Genomic DNA, 21,880 nt, shown 5'->3' with positions numbered 1-21,880 from the left:
TACATACAATTATTATTGTTTACGTTTAAATAACATAACCTGAATCTGTCTTTTTCTTCTTATTATTTTTTTGGACTATGGCCTTGACAATTATCCAGTAACCAGGACTAATATAATTGGCCAATATAATTAAAAGTGCGAAAAATGTTGCTGAGCGTAGAAACCAGGTTTCGCTTTGACGAACTTGCACGGTCCCAATACTACGTAGTAGGTATGTCATATTTAACTCTAGCAGTATACCGAGAATAAACAGTGCTCTTATTTTTTTAATATTTAGTTTATTATTTATCTTACAATAAAATTAAAAAAAGCAGGTCTTAGGTCCACACATAAAAATAGTTATTTATGTACCAAGACAGTAAATAATAATAATAATAATAATAAATATAATAATATCCTGTGGGAGTTTTTTGTCAGTTCTTCTATCAGGCGCGGCCCCCTGCGAATGGGGGATGCTTTCTGGGTATTCGTAGCGCCAATACCCAGAGAGTAGCAGGGATATTTGCCGTGGAACAAAAACTGACACCTGGCAGTAGGTATAAAATGCACACCCATGAGAATGGAGATAAATAATTTATGTTTAGGATCGCTGCCTGGGGATCGCCAGGGCACGTCTGGAGCCGGCGCTGGACGTGACAGCATGCGGGACGTCGGTGGCAGGGTTTTGAGGAGGCGGGCCCCTGTCATACAATCAGCTACAGCCCAACCACAACCACAAGCGAGCCAAACAACAACAAGAGCTCCACCCGCCGAAGGTGCTGCGCTGGATCATCAGCCGGCGCTCACTCAAGCGGGACGACCGAGGCAGCGCATGAAATGGACTGTGTCCATTAATGAAAACATTTTGCGCTTCTATTACAAGGTGACAAACCTCGGTCAAGAAACAATCGGCTACCGACAACAGCTGTATGCCGAATTTTGCAGGACGTACCCAGATATTCAAGTATCGGAGCAAAGAGCATCAGATCAATACCGGGTAATCATAAGGAACAACCTTATCCCAGAGATTAGACGCAATTCGATCAAAAGCGAAGTCGAACGGGAGATTAATAACCAAGAACAAGTTTTAGATCAAGTCCCTAATGAAATCCTCGATGAGCAGACTCCTGAGATTCCCATGCCAGAAACTCAACCTGATAATACACAGCAGGAAAACAACGAGTTGCGCGATAGTCTAGCAAACGAAATGGCTCGTGCCGTACAAGAGTTTAATGGAACAAACCCACTTGGCAGACCACCGCTACCACGAATAAACTCTTGTAAGAAACTAGGTGCGCTGTTACAAATTGTGAACACTGAAGTCCTACCCAACTATGTCGTAGAAGCTCACACGTTGGAATATTTGCATATGCTAATCTACTGTGCAGCAACAGCAATTGCTAATGTAATGGGCGTTAAGATCCGAACACGACGGGTTACTAATAACGAAAGAACTGGTAACAGAATTGCACCCTGGGAAAAAAGACTGCTCGGAAAGATCGAATTATTACGTAAGGATATTGGTATAGTCACAGAATACATACGAGGTGTAACAAGTAGAAAAGTCATCAGAAAAGCTGAAGATATAATGCTGACTACCGCAAGACACTCAAGATATGATCCAGAAAACAACACAGCCCATCAGTGTCTGGACACATTAAAACAAAACTCTCCGTTTATTCAGGACGACTAAGGAGGTACAAAGTTAGTAACAACCGCAAAAGCGACAATGCTCTTTTTGAAAGTTCTGAAAAGGCGTTCTATCGAAAACTCAATTCCACTGTAGAACGTGTCGATAAGACTTACCCAAGCCAAGAAGAAATTCATGAGTTTTGGGGAAATCAACTTTCCACGCCAGCTGCTCTTAACAACAATGCTGGATGGATAGAAGAAACGACACAAAACTGCCAACACTACATTACCACCCTTTACGAACCCTTCACTACTGAAGAAGTCTCAAATACCATCAAAGAGCTTCACAACTGGAAATCTCCTGGACCAGACGGAGTTCAAAACTTTTGGCTCAAGAAGTTTTGGAGTGTTCATGAATGCTTATCAACACTAATTAATCATGTTATTTCTAATCCGCAGGATATACCATCATTCCTAACTCAGGGAACCACTTATTTAATTCCGAAGGATCAAAATAACACCCAAGATCCAGCCAAATACCGCCCAATTACTTGTCTTCCAACTTTGTACAAATTGGTCACATCCTGTGTAGCCCGGCGTATCTACCAACACTGTGCTCTGAACAATATCATAGAGCCTCAACAGAAAGGATGCGCTAAGGGTTCCATGGGTTGCAAAGAACAACTCATCATCGACTCGGTCATTTCTAACCAGGCATATTCCAAAAAGAGGAATCTTTTTACTGCCTTCATTGATTACAAGAAGGCCTTTGATTCAGTGCCGCATGAATGGCTTATAGATATATTGAGAATATATAAAGTCGATGATAATATAGTGACCTTTTTAGAGCATATAATTACGGAGTGGAAGACTAGAATTCACCTTCAAATACCTGGTGAAAATAACATCGAAACTGAAAATATCGCAATCAGCCGGGGCCTGTTTCAAGGAGATTCGTTGAGTCCACTGTGGTTCTGTCTAGCTATGAACCCATTATCTCAGCTATTGAACTCCACAGACGCAGGTTTTAGCATAAAAAATAACAACAATGTGGTGGCGAAGCTTAATCATTTATTGTATATGGATGATTTGAAATTAATGGCTTCCACTCGAAACCAACTCGATGAGATGCTAAAAACTGTAGAAACTTTTTCTAATGATATTAGCATGCACTTCGGACTAGACAAGTGCCGTATTTTAAATATAGTCAGAGGAAAAGTACAGCCCGGAGGATTCGATATGCAAAATGGCCAGAACATCGAGGCCATGGGTGAAAACGATATGTATAAATATCTTGGAGTAAAGCAAGCGCGGAGAATTGACCATAAACAAATGAAAACAGAGATAACTACTGAGTTTATACGAAGGGTAAAACAGCTGCTTCGCTCACACCTTAATAGTAGAAATTTGTTTAAGGCACTAAACACCTACGCATGTTCCGCGCTTAGCTATTCATTTGGCATTGTTAAGTGGACAAAAACGGACATAGAAAATCTTCAGCGAAAAGTAAGAACGCACCTCACAAAGGCACAAAAACACCATCCAAAAAGTGCAGTAGAAAGAACGACATTACAACGGAATTTAGGAGGAAGAGGACTTATGGATATAGGTGAGCAATTAGACAAACAAATTGCTAATTTAAGATCCTATTTTCAGATGCAGGCTGAAACATCTACTCTACATCGCGCTATCTGCGCAGTAGATGACACAACACCGATAAAACTGAGGGAAGCAGAACTTCGCATAAACCACCTTACTAAGGACTAAAAAGTGCGCGCCTGGATGGGTAAACCTCTGCATGGGCGACATCCCAATGAGGTCAGCCAAGATTATGTCGACAATATAGCGCCGAACTACTGGTTGACATCAGGAAAGATGTTCCCTGAAACGGAGGGTTCATTACTGGCCATTCAGGATCAGGTTATACCAACCAGAAATTACCTGAAATATATCATCAAAGACCCTCATGTCCAAAACGACAGATGCCGATATGGATGTCAAGCCCAAGAAACCATCCAACATCTTACAGGGGGCTGCCAGGCATTTGCTGCAACTGAGTACAAGGAACGGCATGACGCAGTGGGAAAAATCCTTCATCAGGAGATAGCTATCAAGCTGGGACTTCTCCAAACCGACCATCTCCCATATTATCAATACGTCCCTGAGAGTATGCTTGAGGATGGCAACTACAAGCTATACTGGGACCGCACTGTGCTCACAGACCAAACAGTGGCGCATAATAGACCAGATCTCGTATTAGTCAATAAATTAACGAGACAAACAACCCTCATTGATGTGGCGATTCCTAACAACAATAATCTACGTACTAAATTTACTGAAAAGATCGCCAAGTACAGAGATCTGGAAATTCAAATACGGAGACAATGGAGAATGCAAAGTACCCAGACGATACCGATTATTATGTCTACTACTGGAGTCATTCCGAAGACCCTCCTCGAAAGCATAAAAAAGCTGGGTCTTAATGAACATCTTTATAAGACCATGCAGAAAGCAGTACTACTCGCAACGGCCAGATGTGTACGAAAATTTTTGGGAGATACACCTGCATACCAAGTCACCTAGGGCTCGATAACACGGAAAGAGTCCCACCAGAGCTCAATCCTTTTGATACCGTAGGTATCTGGGATGAGTCAATTTTCCCCTTAGAGGGAGTGTGAGCCGTATGGCTAAATCTGGATAATAATATTTATTTAGGAATAACAATAAAGATTTACAAAAAATAAAAAGCATAATGATTACTACCTAAATAAACATAAATAACTCACTGAAGTTGAGCTACCTTGTATATATATTATTAATATACATACAAAAGTAGCACCCCTTGTGCGTGAGACTTAAAGTTACTCTTTATCGAGCGAGTCTGATATTATGAGCAGAGCGAGCCTAGCGAGCCAGGCAAATAAGAGACGAGTTCGATAAAGAGTCTTTAATGACGTGGTGCATACAAAATTTTATCGCCAACAATTTGATATTGGTTTTAATACTTACTTAAAAATTTACAATTTAAGAATTTTTTAAAATTTTAGACGTAATAAAAATTTCATGGCAGTGAAATCGGTAAAGTGTTGATTTATTTTATATGAATATAATTACAAAATACTACACAATTTCACTTTTCGACATCAATTTAATTAACAATGTCCTAAATGTTGTACAATATTTTTAATAATTAAAGTAAATAAATTGAAAGTTAACTCAAATAAATAATCGATTACTGCCATCGACCACTTAGATTCAATTCCGATTAATCGCGGCAGGTAAATTAAAATTCTTCTTTCAGTACAATAAAGTGTTATTTACTGCCGCAAATGAGTACAATAATGAATGACTTTAGTGACGGTTGGCGATAAAAATTATTACCTACCTCATGAGATTTTTTATTCAGTTATTCATGTCGAGTCGGACAATGTTTTTATTTCGGAAAATTTTCGGGAAGGGGGGCGTTTTGTAAATATAGAGGTTTCTAAACTTGGGTGCGTCCAACAAATGGAGTATCCTAAAAACTTTGTCGGACAATATTGTTGTAATAGTTGTCAGACGCACCAAAGTATAGAAACCTCTATATTTACAAACTGCCCCACTCCCGAAAATTTTCCGAAATAGAAAAAACATGAACAACTCAATAAAAAAAGTCTCATGGGGGAGGTAATATTTTTTTAATGGTGGGCCCAAGGACTGATATACATATTGGCAATCTTAGATAGTATGAAAATTGAATCACATCAAAATTCCAGTTTTAAATAAAACAAAACACAATGTAAATAACAATATTCAGATATAAGTTGTGAAATAGGGTAGAAAATTACTCACGAAAGTACAATAGTACTCGTGAAAACAATGATATCATACTGATAGTCAGGTATTGATATTTGTATCAAGAAACAAACAATAAGTACAATATGAAAGTTTTTTAAAGCAACTAATAGAAAAGTTTTTTAATGTTTGTTTGGTATGTTTTTATATTTTTGTTTGTTTTTGTTGTGTAGCCCATTATAGTTTTGACCGAAAACGTTTTGTTGTACTTCCACTCCCTTGTGGATAAATTTTAAGAATTTTTTAATAAATTATATACCTACATACAACAGAAGTGTTTACTTCATTCTACGTGGTCTTAACAAAGGTATACAGCCAACTACAGGGTTTACCCTTTTAAAGTTTTCATTATAGTTTTATTACCGATTTCTTTTTAATTGGTTAACCTAATAAATAATAAATAAATATTAGACATTTTTATGTTTGACCCAATAATAGTTAGTTTTAAAACTAAAATATTATTCAAATGTTAAATGGGTTACATATATGAGTTTATTTTAAATGAAGTAAAGAAAAACAGACGTATACTCACAATCATGTAATGTCACTACGACGACCGGTTTTGATCTATACAATATACAGATAATCAACGAAAACTTTTCGTTTATAAATTCGCAAAGTCTGTGTGTTATTGCGTTGCTGCTCTTGCAATACCAAGATCAGATTTATCGATGTATTTTTATGTAGTTTTTTCGTCTGAATCCAAATCTGAAAACGGCATTTCAATATCTCTAACCGTCTTCGAGATAATCGACCTCAAAATCTAAAATGTGACATCACAATCCTTTTATTTTCTGCCGACACCCTAAACGTCAGCTGAAATCGTTGCTAGTAAGTAGGCTAGTTTTTTAATATCGATTTGTTAAGCAAAACAGCAGTTATTTAGATTTAGTTTGACACTTCGTGAATGTCAAACTAAATTTTAAATTAAGTATTAATAAAATATCAATGACATTTGATAGTGAATTAAATTATGATATGAAATAAATAAGAAGTTCAAAAATACAATTTGAGTATATTTTAAAAGCAATAATTTATTAACAGATTTAAAAAGGTTTATACGAGTATACGGCCTCCACTTTAATGGGACTACCTAATGATAAATGGACTGTTCCATTTGTTATGAAATGAAAATTGTTATTATAGTCGGTTCGCTAAACTCGACACAACTGGCTAGTGATTTTAGTAGGTAATTTTTTTTGTTTTTTGCGAATTTTGCCAAAATTGGCAAAATTACTAATTTAGTAATTATTAACTATTTAGTAATTTTTTTTTTGCAAATTGGCAAAATTATTGACTAAAATCACTAGCCAGTTGTGTCTGAGTTTAGCGAACCGACTATATGAAATAATATTGTTTGGAATAAAAAATTATGGTCTGATATGTGCAATTACATCCTTCTAATGGAAAAAAATATTTGAAGATTTTTCTCAAATTATGGATACCAACAACATTTTCATTTATAACTATTTTATTTTTAATTTGACGAAGAAAAGTTATTCTTCATAAAAATATCTTCATGTTCTAAGATTTATGATGTAACTAACCATCATATATAAAATTTTATATTTTATACGAGGTATATAAAGAATATGAATTTGGATAAAGAGTAAAGTACCTTTATAGTTCATAACATTTAAATTAGAATGATATAATTGCACAATAAAACAATTATTAATTCTAAACAACTTTTCATAATAGCAATTTTCCATATTGTAAATTAAAATACGTAAATAAACAAAGTTTTCGTTATGATACTGCTCGCATTTTCAGCTTGTCTTTACTTGATTTAAAATATTGTTGATTATAGTCCTTAAACTTTTATATCTATTATAAAGCAAATAGGTACTATATTTTCACAATTTAATAGTAAAATTGAAAACTATCTACCGAAGAAAGAAAAAAGTCATAATATGGATTAGAAATTTCTGTTTGGTCAGCATCTCAATGAAATCAATCAGCCAGTAATATGTCAACTATACGGCGTTGAACTATTGTTGATATCTACAAAAATAATGATTCCCGAAACAGGTTTTTTATCTCCCTAGCTGACCCTAGGGGTCCCCTATCTCAAATATTGTGTTTAAAAAAAAATTCTGAGCGATTTTTGGGTCAAAATTGAGCTCTAGAAGAATATTTGAATTGTTCAAAAAAAATCGGTTATGTAGGTAATATTTGGCAGATTTGTGTGAATTTCCGTTCTTTTGACTGGTGTATCCTCAAAATTCGAAAAAGAACCATTTTTTGTGTTTTGCCGCATGGTTTTAGCACATAAACTCAACTGTATGTCAATAAATATCGATTTCCACACAGGTAACTTACTCTGTATTAGGTCTCCTATGTTTCTTATGAACAAGACTAAGAAACCTATAGGAGACCTAATACATACTGCAAGGGATAGAGAAAAATGGTCAAACGTGATCGCGAACATCAATTAGTGAATTGCATAAGAAGAAGAACATACTTTAACACTTAATTCGAGAAAACTGTACTTATGGAGACTGATCATATCAATTTCAAATCCACTATCATTAAAGTTTTAATTAGGTTAAGACACGACCAGCAAGAATATTTTCAGGACAATTTATCACATCAGATAATGACCCCGGAATAAACGAACATCACCACCATCTGTTTATGCCAGGGGCGGTATTTTCTCCCCCCCCCCCCTGACCATGAAAATGACTCAAATTTACAAAAAATACACTATTTTATTACTATAGTATTGTATAATGTAATGTATTGTATATATAATGCTTGCCCGCCCCCAATCAATATTTCAAATAACTCCCCTGGTTTATGCACATTTCGTCCTCTTAGACTCCTCAAACCAATCCATGGTGTGGTCTGAGCATATCTCATACCATTTAATATACTAAAACTAAATATGCAAATAACGCTTATTATTGTGACGATATCAAACAACAACAATTTGCGTGTTAAATACAATGATAAGATCGATAAATATGTAGATCTTGAAATACAACTAAAAATGGAAGTGTCAAGACAAATTGTGAGTTAAATATAATATGACATTCTGTATATCTCTTAGATAGTGTTTTTAGTAGTAGGTAAAAACACACATCAGGTGGTTGAGTAGAACCACCAGTTTAAGTAAATAAATCAGAGCCGAAGAGTACAAATCGGAAAGATATAGAAGAAGTAGTGATGAAAATAGCAGGAAAAACAAACTGGCTAAAGATTAAAACCATAGGCGTAACCAGGGGGTGGTTTTGGGGGATATAACCCCCCTTTTGGGTGTACTTTGAGCACTATACGCTTAACACCATTATTATTCCATACCCCCCAGACACCTTCAAGTAGATGCAACCCCCCCTTTAGGATTATCATGGTTACATCTCTGATTAAAACTAATAAAACAATTAATGAGAATAAAAGAAAAAAGAAGAGATTCATGAATTCAACGATTGTAGAAACGAACACAGTATTAAATAAACGAAAGACTAAATTTCCACGGAAATGAGGAATTAATTTAAATTCTACAATCATGAAGGCTGAAACAGAACCCATTTTAAGTATTACATACATAGGAACATACTTTTATATTGTTGTATAACTATCAATGGAGCATTATTTTTGTAATAATTATAAAAGTTTCAAATAAAGACTTACCAATGCATTGCTGTCACTTGGGGCAGTGTAGGTGTATTTTAACGAACACAGAATTACAGAAAAAATCACAATAATCTGCATCTTGATTTCTCGAACCGAACGGGGATACTAAAAATTATTAATTGAACCAAAAGTGTTATCAGTCGTTACAAAGATAAAATTAAGATAAGAGGTAGCATCAACTATGTGCGCTAATCTAACTTAAAAAAAATAGGGACCAAAATTCATCAATCGCGTATTGGAAACGATGGTTTTGGACCCGCGGTTTGTGCGATGGGCTGACCGGACAGTCACTCCTTCGGCGGATTGGAGATCACTGAAGTTTTCGCGGTTTCACTGCGTGTTTATATTAGTAAGCTCGAAGCACAACCTACCGCAAGGATTCTTACGCGAAAGACAACTTGAGTTTTTGTTTTTTTAATTGTGGTTTGGAATAAAATTATTGTCTTCCTTTATGATTTTGTTTTCAGTATTTTTATTTTCTTGTTAATTATTGACCTCACAGATTTTCCTTACAACAATAAGTATCCTATATGCTTTATACGATAAAAATATATACAGGGTGATTGATGGAATTATACATACATACATACATAATCGATTGCCTCTTATACCATTAGGTGTCGAGGATTCCTCCTTTATTTAATACTCTCTGCAAATTTACGCCACTTCTTCCTATCTGCTGCTAAAACTTTTGTTTCTTGCCACGATGTTCCTCTTTTCTTAAGTATTTCGTTTACACTAGTGTTCCAGCTTTTCCTTGGTCTGCCCCTCGTGCTTTTACCCACTGCATTGGCCTCCCATGTAACTTTCACTTGTCTGTCGCCACTCATTCTTATCATGTGTCCAGCCCATTTTAACTTCTTTTCTTCAACTTTTTCGTTGAGCGATTTTACCTGTAGTTCATGTCTTATATCTTCGTTTCTTCTTTTGTCTAATCTTCTTGCTCCCACCACTTTTCTTAAATATCTCATTTCTGTAGCTTGTAATCTTTTTCTTTGTCTGTCATTGAGTACCCAATTTTCTGCCCCATATATTGTAATTGGCATATATGTATATGGTTTTATATACTGTCATTTTGGTTTTTCTCGATATTTCTTTTTTGTTTAGAAAATTTTTATACAGTGAATAATAAGTTCTCGTTGCCAATTTTATTCTGTTTCCAATTTAATCTTTTTGTGTACCTTTGTTGTTTAACATTATTCGCAAATACTTAAAGAGGTCTACTTGCTCAATTTTTTGCCCTTCGATTTCAATATTTACAGTTGCTTCTTTGATGTAATTATTTTCATTCTTATTCTTCTTATTTTCATCCTTGTTTACTTTTGCTTTTTACTTTTTTTACTTTTGTTCCCTATATTCATTGCCCTGGTCGTCATTTTTAAGGGTCCGGTCTCATTATTTTCTATTTTAATTTTAATTTTAGTAGCGCCTAAAAAACTACGTGCTTAGATAATTTTCGATATGCATGTTTCTTTAAAAATACTCAAAATAAAATACAAGTGCAATTATCTTGTCTTCCTCCAACCTCATCAACACCTTTTTTGGGAATATTACCAAGTTCAAGTGTGGCTTGGTTATCAGCTAGATCCAAAAGACTGGGGATGAAAATTAGTCGACAGTTCATTAAAACCAATTCAAACTTTACTCCCACCTGCGTCGGAAAAGCTCCTGAGCACAATTTCTTGCAACTGTAAAAAGGGATGTAGCGCTAAACGTGGTTGCAAAAAAGTTGGAGTGTTTGTTCGGTAGCATGCACTAATTGTCAAAACCGGTCGTGCTCCAATGTTGAATCACCAACAAATGAGAATTCATTTTAGGACTGGATCCCGCGTATGGAAAAAAAGTTGATTAATAGCAAGCTGAAAATTTGTTAATAGCTTAAGGGAGTCTAGTCGGATAAACTTTGATATATGAGAACACTGGAACAATTCGGGAACAGGTTAAAAATTTGGAACGGTCACACCACGAAAACGGTACATTTATTTTGTCCGACAGAACAGACTTAAACTCTCCGAACAGAGAATAAACTCTCATGCAAAAATCAGACTGCTATTTATCACCTGTTATAATTTCTGTCATTTGACATATTCTACATGTTCCACTCATTAAAACGCCCATTTGGTGATAAATAGCAGTCTAATTTTTTCATGAGAGTTTAATCTCTGTTCGAAGAGTTTAAGTCTGTTCTGTTGGACAAAATAAATGTGCCGTTTTCGTGGTGTGACCGTTCCAAATTTTTAACCTGTTCCACAATTAAAACTGCCCCTGTTTCAGTGTTCCCATATATCAAAGTTTATCCGACTAGACACCCTTAAGTTATTAACAAATTTTCAGCTTGCTATTAATCAACTTTTTTTTCATACGCGGGATCCAGACCTATTTGATTCTATCGAGGAGTCATGCGATGTGTCATTATTGGGGCAATTTATTTGCACCCAGGATGAACAAGAAGAAGAAGAACAAAAAGACGAAGAACAAGAGAAAGAAGAACAAGAAGATGAAGAAGAAGAACTAGAAGGTGAAGAAGAAGAAGAAGAACAAGGAGAAGAGGAAGCAGAAGTATTAGAAAATTATGAACCAGTTGGATAAATTTCCCTTTTTTTTTAATTTATACCGCTTTTTATAACTTTTATCAGTTTTAACACTGGCCAATATCAATTATTCAATAGCTTCAAATTAAACAGAATCATAACAGATCTTTGGAATGGGCCTACTGGGGAAACCCCGTTAAAAAGGGTGTTTTTAGTAAGAGTTTTAGTTAAGTACACTACCTCAAAGGTGCGCCTCAAGTACAACTTTTTGAATCTCAAAAACGGTGGCTCTTAGGAAAAAAAGTAATAAGACATTTTTTGTAGATAATTATCTAATCTACAGTTTTTGTTTGAACTAATTTTATGATAAAAGTTACCGTTTTGCTGAAAATCGCTAAAAACTATATTTGGTGACATTTGACCTCGCGTACCTTTTAGATTTCATTTATAATTGTATTTTGAACAATTCTACCAATTTTCAGCTTGATGGTAATATTTGTAATCTCGGATGTGTAAGTTGACCGGAGTACTATGAAATGTTCTACTGACTTCTTTACCGGCTTGGCGTCGTTAGGATCCAATGTTAGGCCTTTCAATACTATATTATTTCTCCGTCTATCTTCTTCCAATTGTTCTATTTTTTCGTTTGCCATTTTTAAACCTTCTTCCAATTTTTTTCTTTCAGCTCCTTAATATTTTCCATCGCTTTCTTTTGGTCTTTAGGTATGGTTCTTATTTCTACCATCATTTCATCATTTTTCGACATGACTTCCGGCATTATTTATATCATATTATTTTCATTTTTGTTGTTGGTTGGAATAAAATTGTCTTACTTTGAGATTTTGTTTTCAGGATTTTTATTTTCTTGATAATCATTGCCCTCATAGTTTTTCCTTACAACAAAAGAAGTACTTATCCTATATGCATTACAGGAGAAAAATATATAGGTACAGACAAAGTGATTGATGGAATTTGGAATACCAAACAAATTACTGAAACATTGTGGAGCTGCAATGGTATTGCTTCCGGTATTTCTTTTTTCCCCAAAAATGTTGTTTTCAAATAAGCTTCCTGTTCGTCCCATTCTCTCGTTTATTTCCATATCTTGTTTACCGTTTGATTCAATTATTACTCCTAGGTATTTAAAATATTCCACTTGCTCTAGTTTGTTGTTTCTCGTTTAATTATATTGCGTGTGCCTTACTTTAATTTGAAATTATCATTGTTTTTGTTTTCTCTGTAATAATTTTAATATTTATGTTTGATAGTTCTTCCTCTAGGATTTCAAGATTGTTCTGTAAGTCTTCTCTGTTTTCTGCTACCAATACCATGTCATCTGCAAATACTTAGTAGCTCCGATGTTTGAGTCTGTCTCATTTGTCAGTATCCTAAGGTTAGTTTTCTCATTCTTCTCTTGGCTTTCTTTATTGCTTCATCCAGTATCACTGACAATAGCAGTGGACTCAACACGCATCCCTGTTTGACGCCTTGACTTGGTTCTTACTATATTTGTATTATTTTTGTACATATCTTGTATTACTTCCATTATCCTGTCGACTCCCCTTTCTTTTAGTGTCTTCCATACGTCCTTTCTTCGGATTCTGTCAAACACCTTTTCCAGGTCGATGAAGTATATATGTATCTCTTTTTTCTTATTATTACCTGCTCACTTACTTGTCTTATTGTGAATATTAGGTTTTGCGTGATTCTGTCCTTCCTGAATCCGCACTGTGTATCTTCCATAGTTGTTTCTATTTGGGTTTTTATTCTTCTCTTTATTCTGGCGAATACCTTCCCAGGGATACTTGATACGGTGATGCCTCGGTAATTATTACAGTGTCTCTTGTCTTCCTTTTTGTGTATTGCTAATATAATGGTGTTTCTTCCAGTCCTTTGGTATTTTTGTTCTATTTATAATATTATTCATTACATAAATATATAGTATCCCGAATAAAGTACGTGCCTCCTAGTGGCGGGATACGGGCAACAATTCATTGGCTTATAGGGCAGCCCTTACAGTAGGGATCCTGGCCTATACAGAAAAATGCAGGTGGGTATGGGGTAATACTACTGCACTTTGGTTGCATTGGTGGTGTATTGGCTAAACGTGCAGGGCAGGGTATAGTGCTGATAGAAAAGGAATTCAGGCATCAAATTTCCAAAAAAAAAAATTTCAGGCCATAATAATGAAAAGATCTTCTCCAACGCAATAAAAACTTATACTAAAATAATGGCATCTCCTGAGGTAAAATATTCCGGAAGTAAAATGAGCCTCCGTTCGGATCTCTGGGTGAGGACTATCTCAGGGGGAACACCATTACAGGTTAGAAAAATCAGGATAGGGTCTTGGAATCATGGTAGTCTTACAGGTAAGAGTCTGGAGTTAGTGTATGCGCTCAAATGAAGAAGAGTTTAAATTGCTTTTATTCAAGAAACTAGGTGGAAAGGACAAAGGGCGACAGAACTAGGTGAAGGATACAAATTGTGGTATGTAGGGAGTAGTAACACTAGAAATGGAGTTGGTATAATTGCTGATAGTGAAATAGAAGATAACGTAGTAGAAGTTGTAAGAACGAGTGACAGAATAATGTCAGGGAAATTAGTAATTGATAAAGAGGTATTAAATGTTGTGTGTGTATGCTCCTCAAACAGGTCTGGGTGAGAATGAAAGAAGAGCTTTCTATGACCAATTAGGAGATGTACTGAGTGATATTCCAGCAGAGGAGAAAGTTATAATAGGAGGTGATTTCTATTATTGGCTAAGAGAATTTGGAGAAAAATGGCCAATATTATTAGAGAGACGGCTATTGAAATACTTTGGAAAACGTCAGGACAGAAGTTTGAGGATAAAGAGACAGGAAGTACAAGGAAAAATAAAAGAGAAGGGAAAATTATATAAAAAGTGGCAAGAAACCAGACCGTACATAGATCTTCAAAACCATATGGTCGCCAAAAAGGAAGCGAAAGTAGCAGTAGGAAAAGCTAAAGCAGAAGCGTATTCAAACCTATACGATCAACCAGGGAAGGCGAAGCAAAGATATATAAAATAGCCAAACAGAGAGCAAAGAAAGCAAGAGATTTTAATTAGATTAGATGTATCCGAGATGAAAATACCTAAATACTAATTTAAGAAAAGGAGGTCAAAAAGAGATAGAGAAAGTATTTTGACAGTATATTAAATGAAGAATTTGACAAAGAGCCTTTGGAGTTAACGGAGACAGTAACAGCAATGGTAAACAGAATAACAAACGAGTAAGTGGCTCAAGCGCTTCAAAAAATAAAGCAAGGAAAGCTGTCGGACCAGATGATATTCCTGGGGAAGTATGGAGAGCATTGGGAGAGACAGGAATAAGTTGGATATTAGGTCTATTCAATAGAATTATGGCAGTTGGACAAATGCCAGACGAATGGAGAAGCAGTATATTAGTACCTGTCTACAAAAACAAGGGAGACATACAACAATGTACAAACTACAGGGCAATAAAACTACTTAGCCACACCATGAAAATATAGGAGAGAGTAATTCATAGACGGATACGTGAAGAAACCGAAATATCCGATAATCAATTTGGCTTTATGCAGGGCAGATCAACAACAGATGCAATTTTTATTGTAAAGCAACTGATTGAAAAATACAGGAGTAAAGAGACCAACGCTCATATGGTATTCGTTGATCTTGAGAAAGCATATGATAGAGTTACTCGGCAGATTCTGTGGTGGTCACTCAATAAGAAAGGAGTCCCTGGCGAATATGTAAAGATTGTGAGATATGTTTGAGGGAGTAACAACTAGTGTTAGGACAGGTGTGGGAGATATTGATAAATTTCAGGTGAAAGTAGGATTGCACCAAGGCTCGGTGCTTAGTCCTTATTTATTCTCATTAGTTTTGGACCAGATAACAGCGAAACAACAGGGTAGCTTTCCGTGGTGCCTAATGGATCCTGATGATGTAGTGTTAGTAGGAAATAGTGAAAGATACTTAGAGCAAAAACTGGAACGGTGGAGACAAGCTCTGGAGGAAAAAGGTTTAAAACTTAGTAGGACAAAAACAGAGTATTTGGAATGTTCTTTTAAAGATGGAGTTACTACAAATAAAATGGTATCTTTGGATGGTGAAATGATTTTGAAAACCAATAGTTTTGAGTAACTAGGATCGGTATTACAGAGTTATGGAGAAATAGATGGAGATGCATGCAGTAGAATTAGGGCTGGATGGATGAAGTGGAAAGAAGCGAGTGGTGTGTTGTGTGACAGAAAAATTCCAATGAAGCTGAAGGGAAAATTCTATAAAACAGCCATAAGACCGGCAATGATGTACGGAACTGAACGTTGGGCAGTGAAAAAGAAAGAGGAACAATGAATGCATGTGGCGGAAATGAGAATGCTTAGATGGATGAGTGGAGTGACAAAGAAAGATAAAATTAGAAATAAGTATATTAGGGGAAGTCTAGGTGTGGCACCAATTGATGCCAAAATGAGAAAGCATAGGTTTAGATGGTCTGGTCATGTTCAACGTCGAGACGGTAATCACCCAATACAAAGAATAGCTGAAGTGCAGATTCCTGGAAGGAGTAGGAGAGGAAGACCAAGGAAGGCCTGAGGGAGACGATAAGGCAGGACATGTTGGTAAGGGGGATTAACATTGATATGACCCAAGATAGAATTGTGTGGAGAAATGCAATTAGGGAAGCCGGCCCCGCATAGGGATAAGGTAAAGAGAATGATGATTATAATATCATTCATTAGTTCTTTCATGCTGTCCATTCCCTCTATTTCTATGAATTTTATCATTTCCGGGGTGATGTGAATAATGTGATCCTTGCTTGGTGATTTGCCTAGTTTTACTCCTTCTATTGCTTTCTCTAATTCCTCTCTTGTTATGTATTCCACTTGTGTTCTTCATTCATTTCTTGTATCTCCACAATATTTTTCATACATGTGTTAGCTCTTTAAAATGTTCTCTCCATCTTTCGATTATTTGTTTTTCTTCTATTCGTACATTTCCATTCTTGTGTTTTAACATTTTCATCGTTGTGCTCTTTCTTTTGTCTTAGTTGCTTTAATGCGCCGAAGAATAGTTTTTGGTTTTCCCTATAATTTTTTATACTTTTTTGTACAAAGCTCTCCCATGACCTTTCCTTTTCTGATTCACCGCTATTTTAACCTCTTTCCTTTTTTTATATGCCTTGTAACCTTCCGGGTGTTTTGTGCTTAGGTACATCTTCCATTTTTTTGTTGTTGTTTAGAGAAGGGGTGAGAACCACCCACAAGATAAAAGCGCAAATGAGCATAGGGTAGACTTTAAATTAGGAGATAAGTAGAGACTCTTCCCAAAACTTCATTAAAATTCATGCAGTAGGATAGACCTAGTGTAATTCATGCTGTATTTATTGACTATGAGAAGGCCTTTGATCAAGTACAACATCACAAATTAATTAAAATATTAAAGGATAAAGGATTTGATAGTCAAGATATACGAATCATAGAAAAATTATACTGGCGTCAAATAGCGACAGCTTGCATAAATGGAAAATGAACAGAAATATGCAAAATACAAAGAGGTGTTAGACAGGGTTGTATACTGTCCCGACTGTTATTTAATTTGTATTCAGATAGAATATTTAAGGAAGCGCTGCATAATTTAAAATGGGGTGTGAAAGTTAATGGAATCCTGATAAATACAATCAGATATGCAGACGATACAGTTATTTTAAGTGATGATATGAATGGATTACAACACCTTTTAAATGCCATTGACATAGTGGGAAGAAAGTTTGGCCTAAACATCATCATCATCATTCTCTTTGCCTTTATATCTATGCGGGGTCGGCTTCCCTAATTGCATTTCTCCACACAATTCTATCTTGGGTCATATCAATGTTATCCCCTTTACCAACATTTCCTGCCTTATCGTCTCCCACCAGGTCTTCTTTGGTCTTCCTCTCCTACTCCTTCCAGGCATCTGCACTTCAGCTATTCTTCGTATTGGGTGATTAACGTCTCGACGTTGAACATGACCAAACCATCTTAACCTATGCTCTCTCATTTTGGCATCAATTGGTGCCACACCTAGACTTTCCTAATATACTCATTTCTAATTTTATCCTTCTTTGTCACTCCACTCATCCATCTAAGCATTCTCATTTCCGCCACATGCATTCGTTGTTCCTCTTTCTTTTTCACTGCCCAACATTCAGTTCCGTGCATCATAGCCGGTCTTATGGCTGTTTTATGGAATTTTCCCTTCAGCTTCATTGGAATTTTTCTGTCACACAACACACCACTCACTTCTTTCCACTTCATCCATCCAGCCGTACTTCTACTGCATGCATCTCCATCTATTTCTCTATTACTCTATAATACCGATCCTAGGTACTTAAAGCTATTGCTTTTCACAATCATTTCACCATCCAAAGATACCATTTTATTTGTGGTAACTCCATCTTTAAATGAACATTCCAAATACTCTGTTTTTGTCCTACTAAGTTTTAAACCTTTTTCCTCCAAAACTTGTCTCCACTGTCCCAGTTTTTGTTCTAAGTCTCTTTCACTATTTCCTATTAACACTATATCATCAGCATACATTAGGCACCATGGAATACTACCCTGTAGTTTCGCTATTATCTGGTCCAAAACTAATGACAATAAATAAGGACTAAGCACCGAGCCTTGGTGCAATCCTACTTTCACCTGAAATTTATCAGTCTCTCCCACACCTGTTCTAACACTAGTCGTTATTCCCTCATACACATCTCTCACAATCTTTACATATTCGCCAGGGACTCCTTTCTTATTGAGTGCCCACCACAAAATCCCTCGAGGAACTCTATCGTATGCATTCTCAAGATCAATGAATACCATAATATGAGCGTTGGTCTCTTTATTCCTGTATTTTTCCATCAGTTGCCTTACAATGAAAATTGCATCTGTTGTTGATCTGCCCTGCATAATGCCAAATTGATTATCGGATATATCGGTTTCTTCACGTATCCGTCTATCAATTACTCTCTCCCATATTTTCATGGTGTGGCTAAGTAGTATTATAGCCCTGTAGTTTGTGCATTGTTGTATGTCTCCCTTGTTTTTGTAGACAGGTACTAATATACTGCTTCTCCATTCGTCTGGCATTTGTCCAACTTCCATAATTCTATTAAATATACCTGCTAGCCAACTTATTCCTGTCTCTCCCAATGCTCTCCATACTTCCCCAGGAATATCATCTGGTCCGACTGCTTTTCCTTTCTTTATTTTTTGAAGCGCTTGAGCCACTTCCTCGTTTGTTATTCTGGTAACCATTGCTGTTACTGTCTCCGTTAACTCCACAGGCTGTCTGTCAAAGTTTGGCCTAAACATATACTGTTCAAAAACAAAATACATGGTATTTAGCTGTTTGGCCTATCAAGTTCACGGTTATATGTTGATGGTCATATAATTCAAAGAGTACCCAGTTTTAAATATCTTGGTTGCCATATTACTGACCAACTAGATCCAGATAAAGAGATAAAATGTAGAATAGAGATAGCCGGCACGACATTTTTTAAAACGAGGTCATTCTTCTGTAATGATAACTTGCAACTTCAACTTCGAAAGCGCATGATTAAATGTTACATTTGGTCAGTCCTCTTGTATTGTGTCGAAGCATGGATATTAAAAATATCCACCATTAATCGTTTGGAGGCCTTCGAAATGTGGCTGCACAGACGTACACTGAAAATATCATGGACGACTATCCTGACAAATGTGGCAGTCCTTAAGAGAACAAATGCTGCCCGCGAGTTGCTTGATAACATCAAATATAGAAAGATGGCCTATTTTGGACACGTAGTAAGGGGAGACCGGTATAATATTCTTCAACTTATTATGATGGGTAAAATCGAAGGACGCAGTGGAATTGGTAGAAAGCAGGCCCCTTGGTTGCAGAATATCCGGGAGTGGACAGGAATAAAGAAAGCAGAGCAACTGTTTACAATAGCTCGAGACAGAGACAGTTTCGCCATGTTAATCGCCAACGTCAAGGGGACTTGATAGGGCACGTTAAGAAGAGGATAGAATTCGGAGGTAATTTCCTGTTTTTGCTCTCATTGACTGGCGTAAATTTTCTTAACATAATTTTCGCATTATTAAGTTTCGGGAAATATGATAATGAAACCTCATAATAATTGAAACCTCAGGAAACGAATGAGTACGCTTTAGTTTTATATATTATAACATTTTTACATAAGACATGGTTTTGAACGGAATTTTTACAGTTAATTCCATTTCGTTCAGATCTTATAAAATTTATTTTTAAAACTACTCAAAAAACCAAGTTTGATATCACTTCTTAGATAATACAATTCTTGGAAATCCCTAGCAATGTTACCTGTACTTTTGCATTAATCCAAAATACCTTTTAAATTTTATGTAGAATAGATACTAATACCGGTCTAATTAAAAATAGTCCAGAGAAATAAGGTTTTTGTCGAGACACTTGAGCAGCCAGGTTGCAAATGGATTTTTTGGGTACTATATACCTAATACATTATAAATACAAAATTGCCCGTCACAGTTCGGACGAGAATTTTAGTTATTAACAAATAAGTGTCAAAAATTGCAGTTTTTTCGTTTAAATCGCTACGGGTAAAAATAGGGTAATTAAATATCTAATTTAGAGTATTCATCTTTTAATAGATGAACAAAGGTTTAAAATGGCACTTTTTGAATTTTGGTCCGATCCTTTTTTGTTTCGGAAAGTGCAAAATAAGATAAAATTTCGAAAATAAAAAATTTGCTATAACTGTTGCGAAAATGTACTTAAGACTTTGATATTGCATGAAAAGTTAAGTCAACCAGTAGGTACATATAATACACAAAAATTTCAAGACGATTCGTCAATTAGTTTAAATTTTATTTAATTTGTTTATCCCAAAGAGGTCGTTTTTGCAATGTTATTGTTCAGAAAATAATAATGATACAGGAATTCTTTGGAAACCACATGAAATACGAGTACTTACGTTTTCAAAGTGTTAAGATAATCAATTAAAAGTCATTTTTATCATTCCGAAAATATTTTATACTAAAGTAGTGTCATTTTTGGCTTATAAACAATTTGAATAGCTTTGTTAATATTTACTGTAGAGTAAATCTACTATGGGATTTGTAAAGCCGATATTTTTACACGAATTAAAAAAACTTGGCGCCTAGGTTAACTACGGTCAAAGTTAGCCACTTTTATTATTTAATTCACGGTTACTTCTATATACATAAAATTCTCCTGTAACAGTGTTAATTACCACACTCCTCCGAAACGGCTTTTGCGATTTTTATGAAATTTTACACGTATATCCTCTAGGACTGAATAGGTTGTACTTTATTTTTTATACTCATAAGTTTAAGAGAGGTTGCCCCCGGACATTTTTTTTTTATTTTTTGGACAAAATTTAATTTTCACTCTTCTACCACCAACACCTATTTTTTAATAGGCATATATATATATATATATATATATATATATATATATATATATATATATATATATATATATAACAGGTATATAATATTTGCTGAACAGTTAGGTAACAAGGTTGAAATATTGGGGTAGCAGTAATCTCAAAGAAAACTCTTTATAATAGTTCCAAGCTTTCGAAAATGTTTATTTTCATCATCAGGGAAACTACAATCATAAATAGACAGTATTTAACAAATAGGCTAACTGAAATCAATAATAATTGCTATCTTTGTGTTACCAAAAATCCAGAACACCATAGTTTCCTCTCACTAAATTTAATAAATAAATAAATTTAATAAAAATCGATATAACATTTGTTAGACATTTTCAAAAATGCCATTTGACATACATCATTTTTTAAAATATTTTACCATTTTTCAATTTATACTCGATTTTTAGAACAATTTTTTATATATAGTTTTTAATTTTAATTTTTATTTACGATTTGTACCAGGACAAAATTTGGTTTTATATGTCAGTGTTTAACAACTAGGCTCAACATCCTCAAATAATGTAAGTACAAACATATAAGTAACTCTTTAGTAAGATTGTTTTGTGATGTGCAGTGTTTTTAGTGAAAGTATTGACTCTGCATTTCTCAGAACAATTTTTTGTTGTTTTTGTGTTTTTGGGGATCCTCGACACCTGGTTTAGTGAGAGGAAACTATGGTGTTCTGGATTTTTGGTAACACAAAGATAGCAATTATTATTGATTTCAGTTAGCCTATTTGTTAAATACTGTCTATTTATGATTGTAGTTTCCCTGATGATGAAAATAAAC

At 35.2% G+C, this 21,880-nt stretch overlaps 1 protein-coding gene across 4 annotated transcripts in view; it reads right to left on the bottom strand.

Annotated features, from left to right (window-relative positions):
- The window catches only part of LOC114325910 (matrix metalloproteinase-14), a 180,076-nt gene extending 170,676 nt beyond the window's left edge, over nt 1-9,400 (bottom strand). For 3 of the 4 annotated variants that reach the window (XM_028274059.2, XM_028274057.2, XM_028274058.2), the window contains exon 1: nt 9,079-9,400. In XM_028274059.2, the coding sequence (XP_028129860.1) occupies nt 9,079-9,159 (81 nt within the window). In that variant the 5' untranslated portion in view covers nt 9,160-9,400. The remainder of the gene's footprint in view (nt 1-9,078) is intronic. The other variant, XM_028274060.2, reaches the window with a different exon arrangement.
- Nucleotides 9,401-21,880: the final 12,480 nt, after the last annotated feature.

Source organism: Diabrotica virgifera, chromosome 4 (genome assembly GCF_917563875.1).
Source record: "Diabrotica virgifera virgifera chromosome 4, PGI_DIABVI_V3a".
Lineage (NCBI taxonomy): Eukaryota > Metazoa > Arthropoda > Insecta > Coleoptera > Chrysomelidae > Diabrotica > Diabrotica virgifera.
This window is presented reverse-complemented; position numbering and strand designations above follow the sequence as displayed.